Here is a 19,996-nt window from a genome sequence, read left to right on the forward strand (position 1 = left end):
CTCCAGACCGCTTCCACACGGGTTCACCATGAGTGCCCTCCGTGAGACAAGGAGCAGCTCGAGGGCAGAGGCCACGTCTTTTCATCTCTCAGTACCTGCCACAGCTCGGCCCTTAGTACATCCTGGTGAATGTTGGATGAAGAAATGAATGGATGATTTCTGGCTGCTCGCTCAGTTGTGTGTGTGTGTATGTGTGTATGTGTGTTGGGGAATGTGAATGAATATGAATGAGCCCAAGAGGACAGTGAGGACAACCTCGCCATCAGCAGCCTTGCTGGATCCCCTGATCCCCTGAAGCCAGCATGTCACTGTGTGCAAAGCCATCACCTCGGGGGGCTCCCAGGCTAATGGGGCAAACAAGACCCATGCTCAGGACACAGACTAATGAATATACAAAACAGTCATCTCCTGGGCCTCCCTCGGTTACCCTCGATGGCCTCCCAATTCCTTAGTACCATCCCCTCCGTTCCTAGATTGTGTACGAGGGTCCTGAGCTGAACCATGCCTTTGGCCTGTGTCACCACGGCAACTACCTCTTCTGGACTGAGTACCGGAGTGGCAGTGTCTACCGCTTGGAACGGGGTGCAGAAGGTGCACCTCCCACTGTGACACTTTTGCGAAGCGAGCGGCCCCCTATCTTTGAGATCCGCATGTATGATGCCCAGCAGCAGCAAGGTACCCCCTTGGGGCTGGGGCTGGGGGCAGGGGACACCTGGATGGGAGGCCTGGGACCTAGGCTGGGATTTGAGGCTCCTCTAGGGTGAAGGCACTTCCCAGGGATCCTAGACTCTGACTTTTGAGACTCCTGAGAAGGGAAGTCAGTTTGACAGTTTGACACTCTGTTCCCCATTTCCCTTCCTGCCCCATGCCTGTATCTCCTCTTCTTCAACATGCTCTTCTTCCTCTTAATATTTCCTCTTTCTGTCTCCTCACTTTAATGTGTCTCCTCCCCTGTCCCCTACACCCTGTCTTCCCTTTCCTGACCCTGTTACAATCCATGCCCTGTCCTCTCCTTCCTCCTCCCCTCCCCCCCCCAAAGTTGGGACCAACAAATGCCGGGTGAACAATGGTGGCTGCAGCAGCCTGTGCCTGGCCACCCCTGGGAGCCGCCAGTGCGCCTGTGCTGAGGACCAGGTGTTGGATGCAGATGGTGTCACTTGCTTAGGTACGAGGGGCCTGGATGGGTGGGAGTGGGGGGAACAGACCACAGCAGGAGGATAACACAGAGAGGGCAGGGGAGGCTGCAGGGGCCCAGCCAGAGATGAGGGAGGCAAAGAGGGATGCTGTGGGCACCAACAGGAAGCCAGGGACAGCGGTGAGGAAGGCTCTGTGGGCTGGGAGGGGCTTCAGGAGGCCTGGGAGAGGAGAGGGGACTTGGGGGGGCACGGAGATTAGGGGAAACTGAGTGAGGAACGGGACAGCTATGGAAGGAGGAAAATATTATCCACTTCTTTTAACTTTATTTCCTCATTATTAAAGTAAAACAATAGTAGTTCAAGATATCAGAAATGAGAGAGGAGAAAAAAGTCCTAATCCCACCAATGCACACCCCTCTCCTGTTAGTGTTGTTGTTTTCCACACAGCTGTCATCATATGTATAAGAACCGTCTCGTGCCCTTTCTAGCTCCAATGTCACAACATTTTCTGTGTTATTATTGCATTATTTTAAATAGCCTTGTTTTTTTTTATAAAAGTGGGTCATGCTCGTTTCATTGTAAAAATAAGTAAAAAGGAGAAAGTACAAATCACCCCAAATTCCAACACCCATAGATAACTCCTGTTACCATTTTGGGGACCATCCTCCCAGACATTTCTCTATGCATTTACTTTTACATAAATGGAATCCTGGTGCACATGCTGTTCGGTTTCCTGCCTTTGTCACTTGACCGTATGTCATGAATACAGAAGCAGCATTTTTAATGTCTAAAATATATCTCAGTTAGTAAATGTCCCATAATTTACTCAACCATTTCTCTACTGTTGGCTGCTTAGGTTGTTTGCAGTTTTTTGTTACAATCACAGCCCACGTTTGTTGAGCACAGGCTATGTGCTTGGCACTGTCGTAAGCATTGTTTGTGCAGCAACTTATTTACTCCTTAAAACATCCCTGTGGTTTAATTATCGCCATTTTACAGATAAAGAAATTAAGGCCCAAAGTTAGAGCAGGGATTTGAACCCAGAAAGTCTGGCCCAGAGCCCATTTCTCAGTCATCCCGCCTGCTGTTTCTCACATCTTCATGCCTTCCCATGTTCTGGATGGTTTCCTTACGACAGGATCCCAGAAGTGAAAGGGGGTCAGTGGAGGTACAGCACACAGCTGAGAGTGAGCAGTGAGGTCAGGCGCGCACTGGCGCAGGGGGATCAAGGCATTCAGGGACCAGTGTAGTGGGAGGATCATCTCAATTGAACCAGGAGTGATCTGGGAGAAAGTAGCACTGAGCCAGGAGCTAAAAACCCTGACAGATGACAGGGAGTGGCCTGGGAGCTCTGTAGAGTGGAGGCTGGTGTGGTCTGATAATGTGAAAGCCAACACTGATGGTTTAGAAAGGAGAGGGGAGGACAGCCAGGAGCAGTAGAGAGGAGCACAGAGGACACACCACCCTGCAGCCCAGCGGTTCATGGGGTGAGGAGAGAAGATAGCCAACCATGGGACCCTTGGGAAGCTTCAGAGATCAGAGAGGGTGAGGGACGGGTCAGACAGGGACATGCACGGCTGAAGGCTCTGAGACAGGCTGACGCAGGAGGCCTGGGCTTCTCGAGGTTAGCAGTGTGAACACCAACAAAGGACGCAGTGATTTTACTGCTGACGGCCAAGGCAGATAGTGATGGTGAGCCTCGGCGTTGGGGACAGTAGGGGTGGAGCCTGCAGAGTCTGGGGCCCGTCTTCCCTCCTGCTGGCATAGTTGATGCAGCTATGGGAGAAGAAGTCCAGGGACCAGGGCAGGGCACTGGGGATCTCAGAGGTGACTTCCAAGGGGCGGTTGTTCATGGAGAAGCAGGGAGGGCTGGGGAGAGGCCTGCTTGGGAGTGACAAGGGTGGGCTCTCCCTAGGCTCTCTGGGAAGCTGTTTTACTCTCAGGCCACACTGAAGTGCAGGAATTATTAGGTAAACATCATGTTGTTGCTTGAGAAAGAACAAATTGCAGTTTCCATCCAATTTGTTTATGAAGAATTATATACTAGAAAAAATTACCTCGTATTATTAAAAATTAGTAAAACAAACAAAAATAGTGTGGGGGCTTAGCACCTGTCCGAGGACCCAGGTCTGACTTTCCCCCTCACACTCCTGTGGTGCCCACAGCGAACCCATCCTACGTGCCCCCACCCCAGTGCCAGCCGGGCGAGTTCGCCTGCGCCAACAGCCGCTGCATCCAGGAGCGCTGGAAGTGTGACGGAGACAACGACTGCCTGGACAACAGTGACGAGGCCCCGGCCCTCTGCCGTGAGTCACCTGCCCCTCCCTGGTGGCCCGCAGGCCTGTGGGGCAGCTTGGCTCTGGCCCTGCCGGTCCCTGGGCGGGTGGACAGTGGGGCCCCCACCCTCTCGCTGACCCCTGACCTGTCCCCTCCCCAGATCAGCACACCTGCCCCTCGGACCGATTCAAATGTGAGAACAACCGGTGCATCCCCAACCGCTGGCTCTGTGATGGCGATAACGACTGCGGGAACAGCGAGGACGAGTCCAATGCCACTTGTTCAGGTGTGGCCTACGGGGTGGGACACGTGGGGCACCCACAGTCAAGGAGGCAGGGAGGCTGGGGGAGCCAGGCTTGGGAAGGCAGCGGGGCCTCGGGGCAGAGGGACCGAGCCCTGCGCAGAAGGGGGTGGAGCAGGCCCCAGGTGGGAGGTGAGGGGCGGGGCAGGGCGCATCTCCGGGAAGACGCCCGGAGACCCTGGAGCGGTTGGGTAGAGCATCGGTGGGAGACCACGTGGGTGGTTTTGAACTTCTCTGAGAGAAATGGCTTGGAACCCTTGGGAATAAGGGTCTCAAAAGGCAGAGAGTAACAGGGAGAGAAGGACGCTGAGCACTCACGCCCTTCCCATCCCTCAGCTCGCACCTGCCCACCCAACCAGTTCTCCTGTGCCAGCGGCCGCTGCATCCCCATCTCCTGGACGTGCGACCTGGACGACGACTGTGGGGACCGCTCTGATGAGTCAGCCTCCTGTGGTGAGGGAGACAGGGGCGAGGCCAGGCTGGGCTGCGGAGGGGAAGCCCACGAGAACATGCCCCGGGGGGCTGGAGACACCCTGCAGCTTGGTACCGGGTGGTCTTGAGCAGGTTACTTAATATCAGTGGCCTATGTGAGTTTTGTCTGTAAAGTAGGGCTGACGGTAGCACCAACATCACAGCACTGATGTGGGGGCTCAGCGACCTGGTGTGTGAAAAGCACTCGGTGCAGGGCCTGTGTCTGGTGACCAGCGGGGACGGCTGAGGCACTGCCAGGCTGGGCTGCGGGCTGCCGGCCTGAGTGAGCCCCTGCACCCACCTGCTCAGTGCTGCAGCTGTGTCATCTTGAGGGCCCTACTCAGCTACTCTTTCACCCTCACAGCCTATCCCACCTGCTTCCCCCTGACTCAGTTTACCTGCAACAATGGCAGATGTATCAACATCAACTGGCGGTGTGACAATGGTAAGAGCTTGCCTCCCTTCACCTGCCCCGATTCCCAGGACAGCTAGAGGCTGCAGCCAGGCCCCGGGAGGGAAGGGAAGGGGAGGGCTTTAGACTCGCTGAAGCCCTGCAGGGTTGGCTGGGAGAAGAGAGGAGCCAGAAATGCTGTGGGGGAGCCAAGATGGACTGAGGAGAGACCCTGCCCGTGCCCTGTTAGTGCCGTTCCTACCCCAGGCAGGGCTCGGGGGCCGGGGAGAGATGAGTGAGGAGGGCCAGAGGGGCAGAGCCAGGAGAGCCCGGGCCTGGCTCCCTTCTCCCTGCAACCCCATCTCCTGGAGCCCTTGGTGCACCCCTCAGGCTCCGGGCTTCAGGCTCAGGAGCCCACCTGGCAGTCAGCCATGGACCAGGTGACGTCAGCCCTGAGCCGCAGGGGCCACCGTGCATGTAAATGTGCGGGCAAGTGACCGCTGTGTGTGTGCTGTCTCGGGCCTGTTGCGTCTGTGTTGTGTTGTGACGGGCTGCCCAGTGGCCCCAGCCCCAGCTCACGTGGAGAGGATGTGTTGGGGCAGCGCCACGTTGCCCCTCATCCGTGCCGTGTCTCGCGTGCCAATGGTTGCCCCGGCGGTTTCTGTGTTTCAGAGAAGGATTGTGGGGACGGCTCTGATGAAAAGACCTGTCCTGAGCCTGCCGGTCAGTGCATAGAAGCACATGCACCATCACCCCAGAGCCCCAGCTGGCCTCGGCCGCCTCCCGGGACCCCAGGGCCCTGCACCAGAGCTGCTAGGATGTGAAGAAAAAGCAACAGAGAGGAGGAAGAGAGAGGAAAAAAGAGAGGGAGAAAGACAACAGTGGATGGGAAAGAAGCAGAGAGAGGGCAGAGGGGACCGCTCAGAGGAAAGGAAAGGACAGACAGGTGGCCACAAGAAGGCCAGGACGGAGCAGGGAGGAGAGGAGCAAATCCAGCTGGAAAGAGGCAGAAATGCAGCCCAAACCCTACTCTTAACCACGTGTCCCGCAAATGGGGAGGAAAGTCCAGGAGCCACACCCCACGGCCTGGAAAGCAGGACGTTCGTCCAGCCTCAGAGCCCTCCTGTTCAGAAGTGGCCCCCGAGCTTCCCAGCTGCAGGCGAGGCCCCTGTGAGCCCGGCGCCCACAGCATGGTGCCCAGCAATGCCAAGCTCAGGGCAGGGGCCTGACAAAGCCCTTCACACCCCAGCAGAGAGGCCTCACCTACATTCCACCTACCTCTCTCCCTCCAAAACTACAGAAATCTCAGCCTTGCCCCCAAAGCAAGCAGACCTCTGTTCCCGCACCTGCCAAAAGAGGAAAGGAACTTTTCCTGTCCGCTACCCCAGGCCTTTCCAAGGCTCAGGGAGGGGCCCTCCTGGAGCCCGTCGCCCCTCTCCCCGCCCCACCACGCGGGCCATGGTGCATGCTGCAGTCTATGCAGTTTCTGTGTCTTTTCTGTTTGTTATTTTTTCAGTGTGGGGGGGGCGCTGGGGTGGGCTGAGGATGGGAATGGGGGGCCCAAGCTGGGGTCACAGAGAAGGCTGCTCCGCCGACTCCCTCTCTGCCTCTCCCCTTCTTCCCTCCTCCCAGACAATGACTGTGGGGACAACAGTGACGAGGCCGGCTGCAGCCACTCCTGCTCTAGCACCCAGTTCAAGTGCAACAGCGGGCGCTGCATCCCTGAGCACTGGACCTGTGATGGGGACAATGACTGCGGGGACTACAGCGACGAGACGCACGCCAACTGCACCAACCAGGGTGGGCACCAGGGGCCCTCAGGGCGGGGATGCGACCACAGCTGCTGCTCGAGGCCCCCAGCCCAACCGTCCAGCCTTCTGCCCCACTGTGTGTCGGCCACCATCTGGGAACCAGAGATATCCTAGACGTGGCTCTTATCCTGCAGGAGCGTCCGGGCCTGTGGGAGAGTGAGATTGGCGACAAATCATTGCCGAACACTGTTACGATCATGGGCTTTGCCGTTGGGTGACCTTGGGTTGGAGCTTCAGCTCTGCAACTTATTATCTGGGTGGCCTTGAGCAAGTTACTTAATCTCCATGGGCCTCTGTGAGTTTTGTCTGCAAAGTGGGGTAATAATAGCACCAACATCACAGCATTAATGCGGGAGTTTGGTGAGATCATGCACGAAAAGTGCTTAGCACAGGCCTGTGTTTGGTAAATAGTAGCTCAAGAAAAGGATGCGACGGGCAGGGATGAATGAGCACAGGGACCAGAGGAGAGAGGGGCTGGCTCTGCCAGGTCCCCAGTGCCCCGGCCCGGGGGGCCCAGTGAGTTTCCTGGAGGGCACAGGCCCTCTCGAGGGGTATTGGCTTCTTAGCTCTGGCCTGTTGTTACCATGGAGGAATGTAAACCCAGGGTTGCCCTGGCTTCAAAAAGAGTCAGAAATGCAGATTTTTATGTGAAATCTACCAAATTTTTAACACTAGAGTATTAGTTTCCTAGGGCTGCTATAAAAAAGTGCTACAAACTGAGTGGCTCAAACAACAGAAATACATTGTCTCAGGGTTGGTTTTTTCTGAGAGCTGTGAGGGAGGGTCTGTCCCATGCCTCCCCTGGTCTCTGGTGGCTTGCTGGCAGCCACTGACGTTCCTGGGCCTGTAAATGCATCTCCCCGATCTCTGCCTTCGTCTTCATGTGGTGTCTTCCCTGTGTGCTTGTCTGTCTCTGGGTCCAAATGGCCCCTTTATATAAGGACATCAGTCGTATCAGATTAGGGCCCACCCTAATGACCTCATTGTAAGTTGATCATCTGCAAAGACACTATTTTCAAATAAGGTCACATTCACAGGTATTATGGGTTGGGCCTTCAATATCTTTTTAGAGAAGACAATTCAACCCATCACAACTGGCAGTTGATTTTTGAAGTTTAATAATCCTACAGGCCAAAGTGTTCCACGGGCCTCATCCGACCCATGGACCACCAGCTTACAGCCCTGCCTTATAGAGTCAGGTGCTTTCCCACTCGAGTGGGGACAGTGCTGAGTAGCATCGAGCACTCACCGTGAGCCCAGCCCTGACAGGGAGGACAAGGAAGGTCAGGGGGGCTCAGAAACAGTCTCTGAGTCTCCAGGGCCATCTCGGAGAAGGGCTCGGTAAGGGGAACAGGTGATAGTGCCATCGGGTTCTGAGAAGGGGCCCCTGGAGGCTCTGTGGTCTGGTGAGAAGAGCTCCCTGCCCATCCTGATGAGCTGGGAAAACTCGGACAAGTTGCTCCCTCTTCCCTGAAATGAGATCTGTGAGGCCTGGCTCATGGCGCCCGGGGCGTCGCTATTGGTAGTGACGGTTACCTACGGCTGTGCGCCACAGTGGTCTGGGACCACTCAGGAGGAGGTGGGATTTGAACTGAGCTCTGATGAGGGATTGGACTGGGGGTAAATGGACAAGAGGGAGGGTCTTCCAGTGGGGGACGGGGTGGCCTGGAGACTTGGCGGGTGAGACTGGCCACCTCTGTAGCGTGACAGTGGGGCCAGGCAGACCAAGGGGAAGGCTTGTGCGGGACCAGTGAGGGAGTCCCCAGAGGGGGCAGATTATAACGGCAGGTGAAAGGCAGGCAGAGGTGTGATTGGGGAGGCCCTGGGGACACTGGAAGGATTTCGAAGCTGGAGGGTGATGTGACATAGGAGGTGCTTTAGGAAGACAGCCCTGGAAGGGAGTTAGATTGGAAAGGGGATCAGGCCGCTGAGGAAGGCTGCTACTGCGAGTCCAGGGACAAGATGAGAGTGTGGACCGTGTCCGTGGCAGTGAGGGTGGAGGAGCGGGGCATGCAGCAGCAGCATGCGTGTGGGGCTCAGCTCGGCACCCAGTGCTCTGCGCCCCCGGGGGCTGCTCCTGCTCCCTTCCGGGCCTCCTGAGTCAGACCTCAGCATGGCAGCCAGAGTGATCCTAACAGGCTTAAGTCGGATCATGCCCCAGCCCTGCCCTCAAGCCTGTACTGGCTCCCGCAGGCTTGGAACTAATGCCAAGCCCCTCCCATGGCCTGCATCCCCCCCCCACCCACCCGCCCCAGACGCTTCCCTCCCCTTCACTGTACTGGGGCTGTGCGGCCCCCTGTACCCAGCGTAGTCCCGTCTCAGAGGCTGTGCAGTGGCTGTTCCCTGTGCCTCCCTCCAGGCAGCCTCACCGCTCGCTCTCACTTCGGTCAGGCCTCTGCTCAAGTGCCGCCTGCTTGCCGACTATCTTATCTAGCATATCACCCACCCTCTGCAGCCTCTACCCGGCTGTGTCTCCATGGCATTTATCATCACCTGCAGTCACATTCTGGATTTATGGGCTGTGTCTCCATTGCCTGTCTTCCCGTTGGAATCCAAGCTCCATGAAGGCAGGGACTTCGTCTCATTCACTGCTGGCACCTGGGCCAGTGCCTGGCACACAGTAGACACTCAGTAAATGTTTGTGGAATGAACAAAACAGAGGCTAAGTTGGGAGGCATTTGATCCCTGGCCTAGCAGATTGCTTATCCACTCAGTATCGCATGTGCCAAATGGGGAGATTAGACAAGATGATCGCTGGGGTCCTCAAAGGTGTAACAGCTCCTAGCTCTAATACTGAGTTGGTGTTTCCAAGGAGCGTCAGTGGGGCTCAGGCCTCTCGGGGGCTGCCCCAGCTCATAGCCCCCAGCTGGGCATGGCAGGAGGGGCTGGGGAGGCAGAGATGAGGATGGCTGACCTGGAGCACCCACGTCCCTCCTGGTCCCCTCCCCTGTCCCTCTGCAGCCACAAGGCCCCCTGGCGGTTGCCACACTGATGAGTTCCAGTGCCGGCTGGATGGCCTGTGCATCCCCCTGCGGTGGCGCTGCGATGGGGACACTGACTGCATGGACTCCAGTGATGAGAAGAGCTGTGAAGGAGTGACCCATGTCTGTGACCCCAATGTCAAGTTTGGCTGCAAGGATTCAGGTGAAAAGGAGGGTTGCAGGGAACCCAGAACAGGTCAGCACGGACAGGGGGAGACCATACTGAGAGCAGGGGAATGGGTGGGGACAGCTAGAGGCAAAAGGCAGCACAGAGAAAGTTGTGCATCGTGCAGGGGGGAAGGCATGAAGGGTCCAGGGCCTGCTTGAAGGATCCTGAGAACCAAAACCCTCGCCAGAGTTGAGCTTCGGCACCGCCGGCAGATCCCTGCCTCCTCTGTTGCCCATGTGAATCTGACAGAGAAAGCCTCCAGGTTCCTAGCAGAACCTTGCAGTTCCACCGGGCATGGCAGTCGTGACCCTTAGCGAACCCCACTGGGTCTGGGAAGGAGGGCAGGGAGAGCCCACTCCCCAGGCCTGGCCCCTCACGCTGCACCGTCCCTCAGCTCGGTGTATCAGCAAAGCGTGGGTATGTGACGGCGACAGCGACTGTGAAGATAACTCGGATGAGGAGAACTGCGAGTCCCTGGCCTGCAGGCCACCCTCGCACCCCTGTGCCAACAACACCTCGGTCTGCCTGCCCCCTGACAAGCTGTGCGATGGCAACGACGACTGTGGAGACGGCTCGGATGAGGGCGAGCTCTGCGGTGAGGCCCAGGCCTGGGTGGGGCTGAAAGGCCTGGCCCTGGGAGAGGGGTGGGAGGGTGGCTGGGTGGGGGTCCGGCAGGGCAGGTCTGTGGGAGAGGTCCGAGACTAGGAGAGAGCAGCCCCCGCTGCCGGGCGGGTGGGCGGGCGAGCAGCACCCAGTAATCGCCAGCAGCCTGTGCCGATTTAGGGCTCAGCCTGGCGCTGTGCCAAGCGAGTCACACTATTACAGCATCAAACCCACAAAGGAGCCCCGAGAGGCAGACGCTGTTACCATTTTACAGAGAAGAAAGCTGAGGCACAGAGAGGTTCAGTAGGTGATCCAGGGTGATCCACCGTGGGGACAGCGCCCTCCCTGCAGGCACAGACCCCTCACCCACACTCAGAAAAGGGGAGGAACAGGCTTGGGCACCATGGTTGAGTGCTGATGGTCAGGGAAGGCTTCCCAGAGGAGGTGGGGATTGAACAGGGTTCCCAAGGACAGGCAGAACTTGAGAGTGAGTGGGAAATCTGGGGGAGGAGGCTGTCCATTCAAGATCGAAAGAAACGAGGTTGGGGGAGGCAGGGAGGGCCACATGTGTGACTTGGGGATGAGAAGTGGAGCAGCCGTATCTTGTCCTCTGAGCCAGGCAGAGCACCCAGTTCCTTGGAAGGAAAGGAGTGGGAGATAAGGCCGCTGGGACTGGCCGGGAGGACTGTTGCCAGGTGGTCAGTCGGCCCCACGAGTTGTTCCTGGGTGTGTCAGAGGCCCCAGGGGCAGGACGTGCCCTACTGCACCCCACCCTAAATCAGGAGAGATCAGCAAAAGGGGACTGGACCTAAGGACCACCCAGGGAGGAGGCAGAAAGCTGGGGTTCAGACTGTGCCCAAGAAGGGGCAGGGAAATAGAGACTAGAGAGAGAGATGGGGGTGCCCCTTGGGGAAAGGGGAGGGCTGGTCCTAGGTGACTGGTGCTAGGGTCCCAGCCCTGGTCCTCAGGGAGCCTGGGAAGTGCTGGGGCAGAAGCTTGGCAGAAGCGGAGACGAAGGGGGCCGTCAGCAGGGTGCAGGAGCTCGGACCAGGCTGTCCTGGACTTGGGCTCAGCAGGGCCATGGTCCCGCCTCCTCCCAGATTCTGACCTTGAGCCTGTCCCCTACCTGCCCCCCAGACCAGTGCTCTCTGAATAACGGTGGCTGCAGCCACAACTGCTCGGTGGCACCTGGCGAAGGCATTGTGTGTTCGTGCCCTCTGGGCATGGAGCTGGGGCCCGACAACCACACCTGCCAGATCCAGAGCTACTGTGCCAGGCACCTCAAGTGCAGCCAGAAGTGCGACCAGAACAAGTTCAGCGTGAAGTGCTCCTGCTACGAGGGCTGGGTCCTGGAGCCCGACGGCGAGAGCTGCCGCAGCCTGGGTGAGACCCGGGTGAGGGGTGGCTGGGCAGGCCGGGGCAGGCCCCTGAGCTGCCGAGAGCTGGGCTTGGGTGGCCAAATGCCAGGGGCTGAGTTTTCCATCCGGGGCCCCAGTGCCAGGGCTGGCAGAGACCTGCCTGCACGTGGACAGGGTGGCACACGGGCAGTAGGGCCCTTACTGACCCCGTCCCGTCCCTCCCAACCCCAGACCCCTTCAAGCCGTTCATCATCTTCTCCAACCGCCATGAGATCCGGCGCATCGACCTTCACAAGGGGGACTACAGCGTCCTGGTGCCCGGCCTGCGCAACACCATCGCCCTGGACTTCCACCTCAGCCAGAGCGCCCTCTACTGGACCGACGTGGTTGAGGACAAGATCTACCGGGGGAAGCTGTTGGACAACGGAGGTGACCACCCGTGCGCCTGGGGCTGGTGCCAGGGCAGGGTGCACATAGACAGCACCTAGGACTCAGGGACACAGGTCCAGAGCCAGGTGGCCCCAGAGCAGAACCGTACTCCCATCCCCCACACTCCTGTTAATTGGAATAGATTTTGCTGTGGGTCTCAGTGCCTGGCGCCCCATAATTATCGTCAGCAGAGCCGCCAGCCCAATAATTAACAAAATGATCAGCCTTTCCTCGGAGCAGCCTGGAGCCCGGCTGCCCCAGTCCTAGAATTGCGGGCGTGGACGGGAAAAGCCACTTAGGAGAGGGCACCTGAACCCTGCCTCCCGTGCCCAGATGGCCTGGCCCACCCCGGACTCCCGTCGGCCACAGCGTGCTGGGCAGTGCTGACGCAGCAGGATAGAAACAGGCTGCCTTCCAGTGTGGTCAGGGAAGGTCCCCTGAGAAGGTGACATCCAAGCAAAGATTCGAGAGAGGCACATTTTACTAGAGGAGTTTGTACTGTTTGTGATAAAGAAAACTTGAAACCATCATAGATGTCCCTCAATAAGGGCATGGCTAAGAGATAATAGTCACACTGTGCAACAGCCTCTGAAACAATGAGCCACAGATATGTGTGTTAGAACAGAAACATCTTCTAGTCTGTGGAGTGACTTCTAAAAAGTCCTGTCCTCCTCGTGTGAGTCCAAATCTGTCCCCCAGAGCCTCTGCCCTCGGCTCCGCCTGCAGCCACAGGTTAGCCCTTCACAGCTGCTGCGGCAGGCGCCCCCCTCCCCCCCCACTCCTCCCTGACCCCTCATGGGACAGGGGCCGGGGGAGGGGAGTGGGATATTAGGAGCTCGTGTCAAATCCAGGCACATCAGAGGCATTGGCAGAGGTGTCAGGGTTGAGGGTGGGTCATCGAGGGTTCACACCACACTGCCCAGGAGACACTAACCCACCACGCCTCTCTTCTCCAGCCCTGACCAGTTTCGAGGTGGTGATTCAGTATGGCCTGGCCACGCCCGAGGGCCTGGCTGTAGACTGGATTGCAGGCAACATCTACTGGGTGGAGAGTAACCTGGACCAGATTGAGGTGGCCAAGCTGGATGGGACCCTGCGGACCACCCTGCTGGCTGGTGACATTGAGCACCCAAGGGCGATCGCGCTGGATCCCCGGGATGGGTGAGGACCCTGCCCGGCTTCTCCTGGCCCATGGTCCCCTGACATCCCATTCAGCCTGGCCAAGGACACCTGTCTCTTCAGAGCTGTGTGCCCCTCCCACCTCTTACCTAGGACCCTACCACAGGCGCCCCCAGGCCCCCAGGTTTAGCCCTCTTGCCCCCTACCCACTCCACAGGATCCTGTTTTGGACAGACTGGGACGCCAGCCTGCCCCGAATCGAGGCGGCCTCCATGAGCGGGGCCGGGCGCCGCACTGTCCACCGGGAGACCGGCTCGGGGGGCTGGCCCAACGGGCTCACCGTGGACTACCTGGAGAAGCGTATCCTCTGGATCGACGCCAGGTCCGCACCCCTCCCTACCCCCGAGTCAGCAGCGCCCGTGTGGGCGCAGGGGACCAAGTGCAGCGACGAGGGTAGGGAGGAGGCCCAGGGGATCTGGGACCGGAGCAGGTGGGAAAGGACTGGCACAATGGAAGGAGGACTGTGGAGAGGGTGGCAGAAGAGGCGGAGGCAGGGCTGTCAGCTCTGGTTGTCCAAGCTGTGCCCTCCTCTCCGCTCACACATCTGTGCCCTCTGCTGGGGGCTGCGTCTGCCAGAGAGGGTGACTTCGTCTAACTTCCACCAAAGCCCTGTGTGCCGGCAGCGGCCCTGGGGAGGAGGGGGCCAGAAGACTCCCCTGGAGTGCTTGGGGACTGGGTGTCAGCTGGACCTAGACCTGCTGGGTTCTCGCACCACAGCTCTCTGCCTCCTCTGGCCAGCAGGGCTCGGGCAGCGCGTGTTCCAGTGTGTCCGGCTGGGAGGGCTGTGGGCCGGGGCGGGGGGCGCCCGGGCAGAGTGCTCCGAGGGCAGAGACCCCAGCGGCTTCCTCACTTTGCCCCAACCGCGCTCTCAGGTCAGATGCCATTTACTCAGCCCGTTACGACGGCTCCGGCCACATGGAGGTGCTCCGGGGACACGAGTTCCTGTCGCACCCGTTTGCAGTGACGCTGTATGGGGGGGAGGTGTACTGGACTGACTGGCGAACAAACACACTGGCCAAGGCCAACAAGTGGACCGGCCACAATGTCACCGTGGTACAGAGGACCAACACCCAGCCCTTCGACCTGCAGGTGTACCACCCCTCCCGGCAGCCCATGGGTAAGGGCCTGGGGCCTCGCAGGCAGCGGGAAGAGCCAGCGGCCTCTTAGAAGCTGTGAAGGGAGGAGGGGGCAGTGAGAGCGGGCAGGGGCGCGTGCTGGGATGGCGGGGTGCGCTAGCCTGTGGACAGGGGTGCCGTCCCGCGACAGAGGAAGGTCTAGCAGCAGGGATGCTGCAGCACGGAGGACGAGAGTGGGTGAGGAGGGGTAGTCTGGGTGAGGAAGGCCAGGGAGGGATCACCAAGTCACAGGATGTTCTCGCTCCTTCTCTCCCCTCCCTGCCACAGCCCCCAATCCATGCGAGGCCAATGGGGGCCGGGGCCCTTGCTCCCACCTGTGTCTCATCAACTATAACCGGACCGTCTCCTGCGCCTGCCCCCACCTCATGAAGCTCCACGAGGACAACACCACCTGCTATGGTAGGTGGCAAACTGAGGCTGGAGGGGAGGTCTCTGGTGCCCAGGCTCCCAGTTGGAAGCGAAGACAGTCCCAATTCCGAGGGTCCAACGGGGAGGCTCCAGAGACCACTGTAAGGAGAGGCTGCACCCGAGAAATAGCCACGGGCCTGCAGCAAGCAGAAGGAACCGGAAGGAGGGAGCCTGATCTGGGGGGAAGGAGTGTGCAGGCAGGGCTGCCCTCAGCGACCCGCACATGCCCCGCAGAGTTTAAGAAGTTCCTGCTGTACGCGCGTCAGATGGAGATCCGGGGGGTGGACCTGGACGCCCCCTACTACAACTACATCATCTCCTTCACGGTGCCCGACATCGACAACGTCACAGTGCTGGACTACGACGCCCGTGAGCAGCGCGTGTACTGGTCCGACGTGCGGACACAGGCCATCAAGCGGGCCTTCATCAACGGCACAGGCGTGGAGACAGTCGTCTCTGCAGGTCTGTCCTGGCTGCGCCCCCCACCGGTGGGCACGGGAACTCCCCACCCAGCCCTTGCTCCCAGCCCAGGTCCTCTCCTGATGTTCCTTCTCCAAATCCTGTTCCCCCCGGTACGCCAGCCCTGGTTCCTGATCCCCATTCTCCAGAACCGCACTGCTCCCCTCCTGACCCTGCAGACCCCCAAACACCAACTCCCCGCTTGTGCCCCCAGACTTGCCAAATGCCCACGGGCTGGCTGTGGACTGGGTGTCCCGAAACCTATTCTGGACGAGCTACGACACCAACAAGAAGCAGATCAACGTGGCCCGGCTGGACGGCTCTTTCAAGAACGCAGTGGTGCAGGGCCTGGAGCAGCCCCACGGCCTTGTCGTCCACCCCCTGCGTGGGTGGGTCCAGGGCCCAGGGCTGGGAAGCGTGGGCTGCGGGGCTGGGAGGAAGAGGACTCTGACACCCTCCTCGGCACCCTCCCCACAGGAAGCTCTATTGGACCGATGGTGACAACATCAGCATGGCCAACATGGACGGCAGCAACCGCACCCTGCTCTTCAGTGGCCAGAAGGGCCCTGTGGGTACGAGCTTGCCCCACTTGCCCCTCCCCGGCTCCTTGACCACGAGGTGCCCACAGGGTCGCTCCGTTGCCCCTTGGCCTCACCGGAGCTGGGGGCTTCACGCATCTTCTCACCACCCTCCTCCCAAACCACACACCCTCTCACATACTCTGTTCCCCTTCCTGGATCCCCGCCTGGTGCCAGGCATCCTAGCAGTGACACTTCCTTCTCCCAGGCCTGGCTATCGACTTCCCTGAAAGCAAACTCTACTGGATCAGCTCCGGCAACCACACCATCAACCGCTGCAACCTGGACGGGAGCGGGCTGGAGATCATTGACGCCATGCGGAGCCAGCTGGGCAAGGCCACCGCCCTGGCCATCATGGGTGAGGGCTGCTGGAGAACGCAGAGACGCGGCAGAACTGGCCAGACCAGCGGGGGGCCGGGGCTGGCTGAGGTGGTCTCTCACCCCACGGGGCAGGCCCGATGGCTTAGGGTCAACGGGCCCTTCGGGAGAGCTGGGCGTGGGGCCTTCCCAAGGGTCTCATCCCCTCCTGCCGCCCCAGGGGACAAGCTGTGGTGGGCAGATCAGGTGTCGGAGAAGATGGGCACGTGCTCCAAGGCTGATGGCTCGGGCTCCGTGGTCCTGCGGAACAGCACCACCCTGGTGATGCACATGAAGGTGTACGACGAGAGCATCCAGCTGGGTAGGTGGGGGCTGAGGCAGGGTCTCCGGGGCTCCGCGACAACAGGGTGGGGTGGGAGAGAGGAGCAGGTTGCAGCAACGGGGACAAGGGATGAGCGGGAATGAAAGCAATTTGGGTTCCATGCACCACCCACAAAGGCACCTTACAGGCCACCAGCAGTTCTGATCACAAGGCCCAAGGGAGGACAGGAGACCTGAGAGCTGGGTTGGGTGGTGACACCCACCAGGTCCAGGGTGAAGGCAGTGATCATCCTGTCCCTCGATAGCCCGAGCCTGACTCTCAGGTCCCAAGGAGGGCCACCTAACCCTTTCTCTCTGCCTCCCCCCCACCCCAAGACCATGAGGGCACCAACCCCTGCAGTGTCAACAATGGTGACTGCTCCCAGCTCTGCCTGCCCACGTCAGAGACAACCCGCTCCTGCATGTGCACGGCCGGCTACAGCCTCCGGAGCGGCCAGCAGGCCTGTGAAGGTCAGTGCCTGGCCTCTCCTCCCCACCTCAACGCAGGTCCCCAACCCCGACCCCTGCTACCCCACAGCCCTACCTTCCTCTTCTTACCTTGGGGACACGACTACATTCATCATGCATGAAGCGCCTTTTGGGTTAGATGCTTAATAAGTCCCCACTGTGCTGGGTGGTGTGGGAGAACCCAGGGGGACAGGAGTCCCTGTCCGTGTGCCTTGCAGGCTTAACCAGAAGTTGGTGAAAACATATAGGGGAAACTGGCCCACGAAGTGGCACTGACTGTCCAGTGCCTGCCATAGGATTTTGGAGGAATAGATGTTAGTGGGCAGATGAGGGCCAGCTGCGTGGAAGCCGTGTGCTGTGAGCTGTGTTCTGTAGGACAAGTGGGATTTGGCTGCGCCGCTCAGTGGAGAGGGGTCTGTGCGCGAGGCAGGGCGTATCGCTTGAGCAAAGGTCCAGCGGAACAGGAGGCTGTTGCAGGGGTCCTGAGCCCGGAGCAGTGGGCAGCGAGCAGGGGCGCAGTGGGCAGGGAGCAGGGGCACAGTGGGCAGGGAGCAGGGGCGCAGTGGGCAGGGAGCAGGGCGTGGGGAAGTCCTGGAGGTGAGGCTGTGAGGCAGGCTCGGCTCCTGGGTTCTCAGCCAGGAGTGCCTGGAAAATGACCTTTGGGGAAGACTACCCGGCAGTGGGGGAGGGAGAAACCGAGGCAGTTAAACCAGTTAGGAGGCTATCAGGAGTAATCCAGGGTTGCTGAGAAGGGCCTGGGCTGAGTTTAGCAGCTGGGGTTGAAGGGAAGGATGAAACTCCCAGACGTTTCACAAGAACTTGCTAACTGATTTACAGGCTTGCCCCGGGATAGCGCTTCCCAAAGTGCACTCTTAGGAACCTCCCTCTTTGATGTGGGTGGATATTACAGAAAGAAACTCTGGGTTGAACAAAGTTTAAAAAGTTTCAAAGTGTTTTTGACTGCAGAGCTTCTCAGAGCCTTGAATGTGCTCGTGTGCACTGAGCATCTTTCAAGGGAGAGACTCGTGTTTGGGGTTTTCCCAAACTCACTTCACCTTTCATCCATTGTTTCATGGAGCCCAAACAACCAGGGCCCATTGGGGGGTTCATTTGGGCCACGCTGCATCAGAGGGACAAAGGCAAGGGAGGATTCTGGGATGCGTGGATAGTGGAGCCTCAGAAGACGTGGGAAAGCTGGGAATGAGGCTGGCTTGGGAGCGGGGTGCCGGGAAGGTTGAGTTTTAGGTGTTGGAGAGAGGGTGTGGCATAGACCAGGCAGAGGGAGGACAGAGAGCAAACTAAGGTCAGGCTGTAACTGGAAATCTAGATTTTGGAGTCACCCAGTCCTCATTGTCTTGTTTGAACCTGACCTGCCGGAGTTTCCCTGAGGAACCTGGTGAGGGAGGAGGGCAGTGCAGGGAGGGAAAGCCTAGTCTCTGCTGCCCTCTCGTGGTAGCGAGGGGTCCCGCAGTGGCCCCAGAGCTGCGGCTCTTCCCCCACCAGCCACTTAGGCTCAGGCAAGGGGGGGTGTGTGTGTTGGGGGTGGGAGTGGTGGCTGGGGGAGGATCTCAAAGAAGAAGCAGAGAACAGCTTGAGGGTGACAGGAGCCACGCTTAAAGGAGTGTCAGCGAGGCCTGTGCCTTAAATGTCCTGGTGTTTCAGGTGTGGGCTCCTTTCTCCTGTACTCTGTGCACGAGGGAATCCGGGGCATTCCTCTGGATCCAAACGACAAGTCAGATGCCCTGGTCCCAGTGTCGGGGACCTCGCTGGCTGTCGGCATCGACTTCCATGCTGGTAAGCCATTGGTGTCAGGGGCAGTGGGTCGTGACCTAGGAGCTTTGGGAGTGGTGTGCTCTGAGGGTCCGGCGAGATACTGCCGAACTGGCTAGAGGGGGCCTTTGTCACAGCTGCCCCCTGCTCCCTTTCCAAGCACCTGGCACCTCCACACACACTCACCTCTACCCTGGCCCCTGCCTTGCTGGCCATCCCATGTCGGCTCCTCCACTTCCAGAAAATGACACCATTTACTGGGTGGACATGGGTCTGAGCACCATCAGCCGGGCCAAGCGGGACCAGACGTGGCGCGAGGATGTGGTGACCAATGGCATTGGCCGCGTGGAGGGCATCGCAGTGGACTGGATCGCCGGTGAGCGGCGGGAGGGCTCGTGGGGCCTCAGGAAGAGGAATAGGCAAGAGCCAGAGGGGAGCTGCCGGGGTGCCAGGCGCCTGCAGGGGGCCAGGTGCACGTGTCCCCACCCAGGCTCCCTGAGCCCCCAACTCCCTCCTCAGGCAACATCTACTGGACGGACCAGGGCTTCGACGTCATCGAGGTCGCCCGGCTCAATGGCTCTTTCCGCTACGTGGTCATCTCCCAGGGCCTGGACAAGCCCCGGGCCATCACTGTTCACCCGGAGAAGGGGTGAGGCACTGGGCAGGCTGGCTCAGCCCCTCTGGACTCAGCCCCACTGACGAGGCCCTGGGCACTGACCCTCCACCCCCACCTCCACCCTCAGGTACTTGTTCTGGACTGAGTGGGGTCAGTACCCGCGGATCGAGCGGTCCCGGCTAGACGGCACGGATCGAGTGGTGCTGGTTAACGTCAGCATCAGCTGGCCCAATGGCATCTCGGTGGACTATCAGGTTTGGACTCACACTTGGCTCTGGAGCCCTGGTAGACCCCTTGCCCGCTCCCTGCTTGCCTTTGCAACCCCTGTGGTGAGCCCCACTCAGTGGGAAGACATGGAGCCTGTGGGAGTCATGGGCTCTGCTGGCCCAGCCCCCACCTGGGAAAGGGCTCCCCAGAAGTGGGACAGCTCCCCAGCATGTTGGGCACGGGAGGTATGGACGAGGAGGAGTGGGCACGAAAGTGGAACCGAGGGCCCGGCTCGGGCCGCACCCGCCCTCTGCCTGGGCCGCGGGGGCTGGCAGGGAGCGTGGTGGTGAGGCGGTGCCTCCGGCCCGTAGGATGGGAAGCTGTACTGGTGCGATGCACGGACAGACAAGATCGAGCGGATTGACCTGGAGACGGGTGAGAACCGTGAGGTGGTTCTATCCAGCAACAACATGGACATGTTTTCAGTATCCGTGTTTGAGGATTTCATCTACTGGAGTGACAGGTGAGTGCTTCTGTCCTGGCCTTCCCCTCATCCCATCTGTCCCCTCC

General features: G+C 59.5%; 1 protein-coding gene across 1 annotated transcript in view; it reads left to right on the top strand.

Moving 5' to 3' along the window:
• The window catches only part of LRP1 (LDL receptor related protein 1), a 76,823-nt gene that overhangs the window by 30,764 nt on the left and 26,063 nt on the right, over window positions 1-19,996 (top strand). The window contains exons 14-39 of the mRNA XM_069491744.1: window positions 474-675; window positions 1,040-1,165; window positions 3,302-3,442; window positions 3,574-3,699; window positions 4,051-4,167; window positions 4,550-4,630; window positions 6,209-6,376; window positions 9,349-9,531; window positions 9,932-10,132; window positions 11,278-11,523; window positions 11,730-11,927; window positions 12,884-13,088; window positions 13,264-13,428; window positions 13,979-14,223; window positions 14,510-14,641; window positions 14,885-15,112; window positions 15,324-15,498; window positions 15,587-15,681; window positions 15,896-16,045; window positions 16,226-16,366; window positions 16,702-16,836; window positions 18,496-18,627; window positions 18,845-18,979; window positions 19,123-19,252; window positions 19,347-19,473; window positions 19,798-19,949. Of these exons, the coding sequence (XP_069347845.1) occupies window positions 474-675; window positions 1,040-1,165; window positions 3,302-3,442; window positions 3,574-3,699; window positions 4,051-4,167; window positions 4,550-4,630; window positions 6,209-6,376; window positions 9,349-9,531; window positions 9,932-10,132; window positions 11,278-11,523; window positions 11,730-11,927; window positions 12,884-13,088; window positions 13,264-13,428; window positions 13,979-14,223; window positions 14,510-14,641; window positions 14,885-15,112; window positions 15,324-15,498; window positions 15,587-15,681; window positions 15,896-16,045; window positions 16,226-16,366; window positions 16,702-16,836; window positions 18,496-18,627; window positions 18,845-18,979; window positions 19,123-19,252; window positions 19,347-19,473; window positions 19,798-19,949 (4,136 nt within the window). The remainder of the gene's footprint in view (window positions 1-473; window positions 676-1,039; window positions 1,166-3,301; window positions 3,443-3,573; window positions 3,700-4,050; window positions 4,168-4,549; window positions 4,631-6,208; window positions 6,377-9,348; window positions 9,532-9,931; window positions 10,133-11,277; window positions 11,524-11,729; window positions 11,928-12,883; window positions 13,089-13,263; window positions 13,429-13,978; window positions 14,224-14,509; window positions 14,642-14,884; window positions 15,113-15,323; window positions 15,499-15,586; window positions 15,682-15,895; window positions 16,046-16,225; window positions 16,367-16,701; window positions 16,837-18,495; window positions 18,628-18,844; window positions 18,980-19,122; window positions 19,253-19,346; window positions 19,474-19,797; window positions 19,950-19,996) is intronic.

This window comes from Eulemur rufifrons, chromosome 16 (assembly GCF_041146395.1).
Source record: "Eulemur rufifrons isolate Redbay chromosome 16, OSU_ERuf_1, whole genome shotgun sequence".
NCBI lineage: Eukaryota > Metazoa > Chordata > Mammalia > Primates > Lemuridae > Eulemur > Eulemur rufifrons.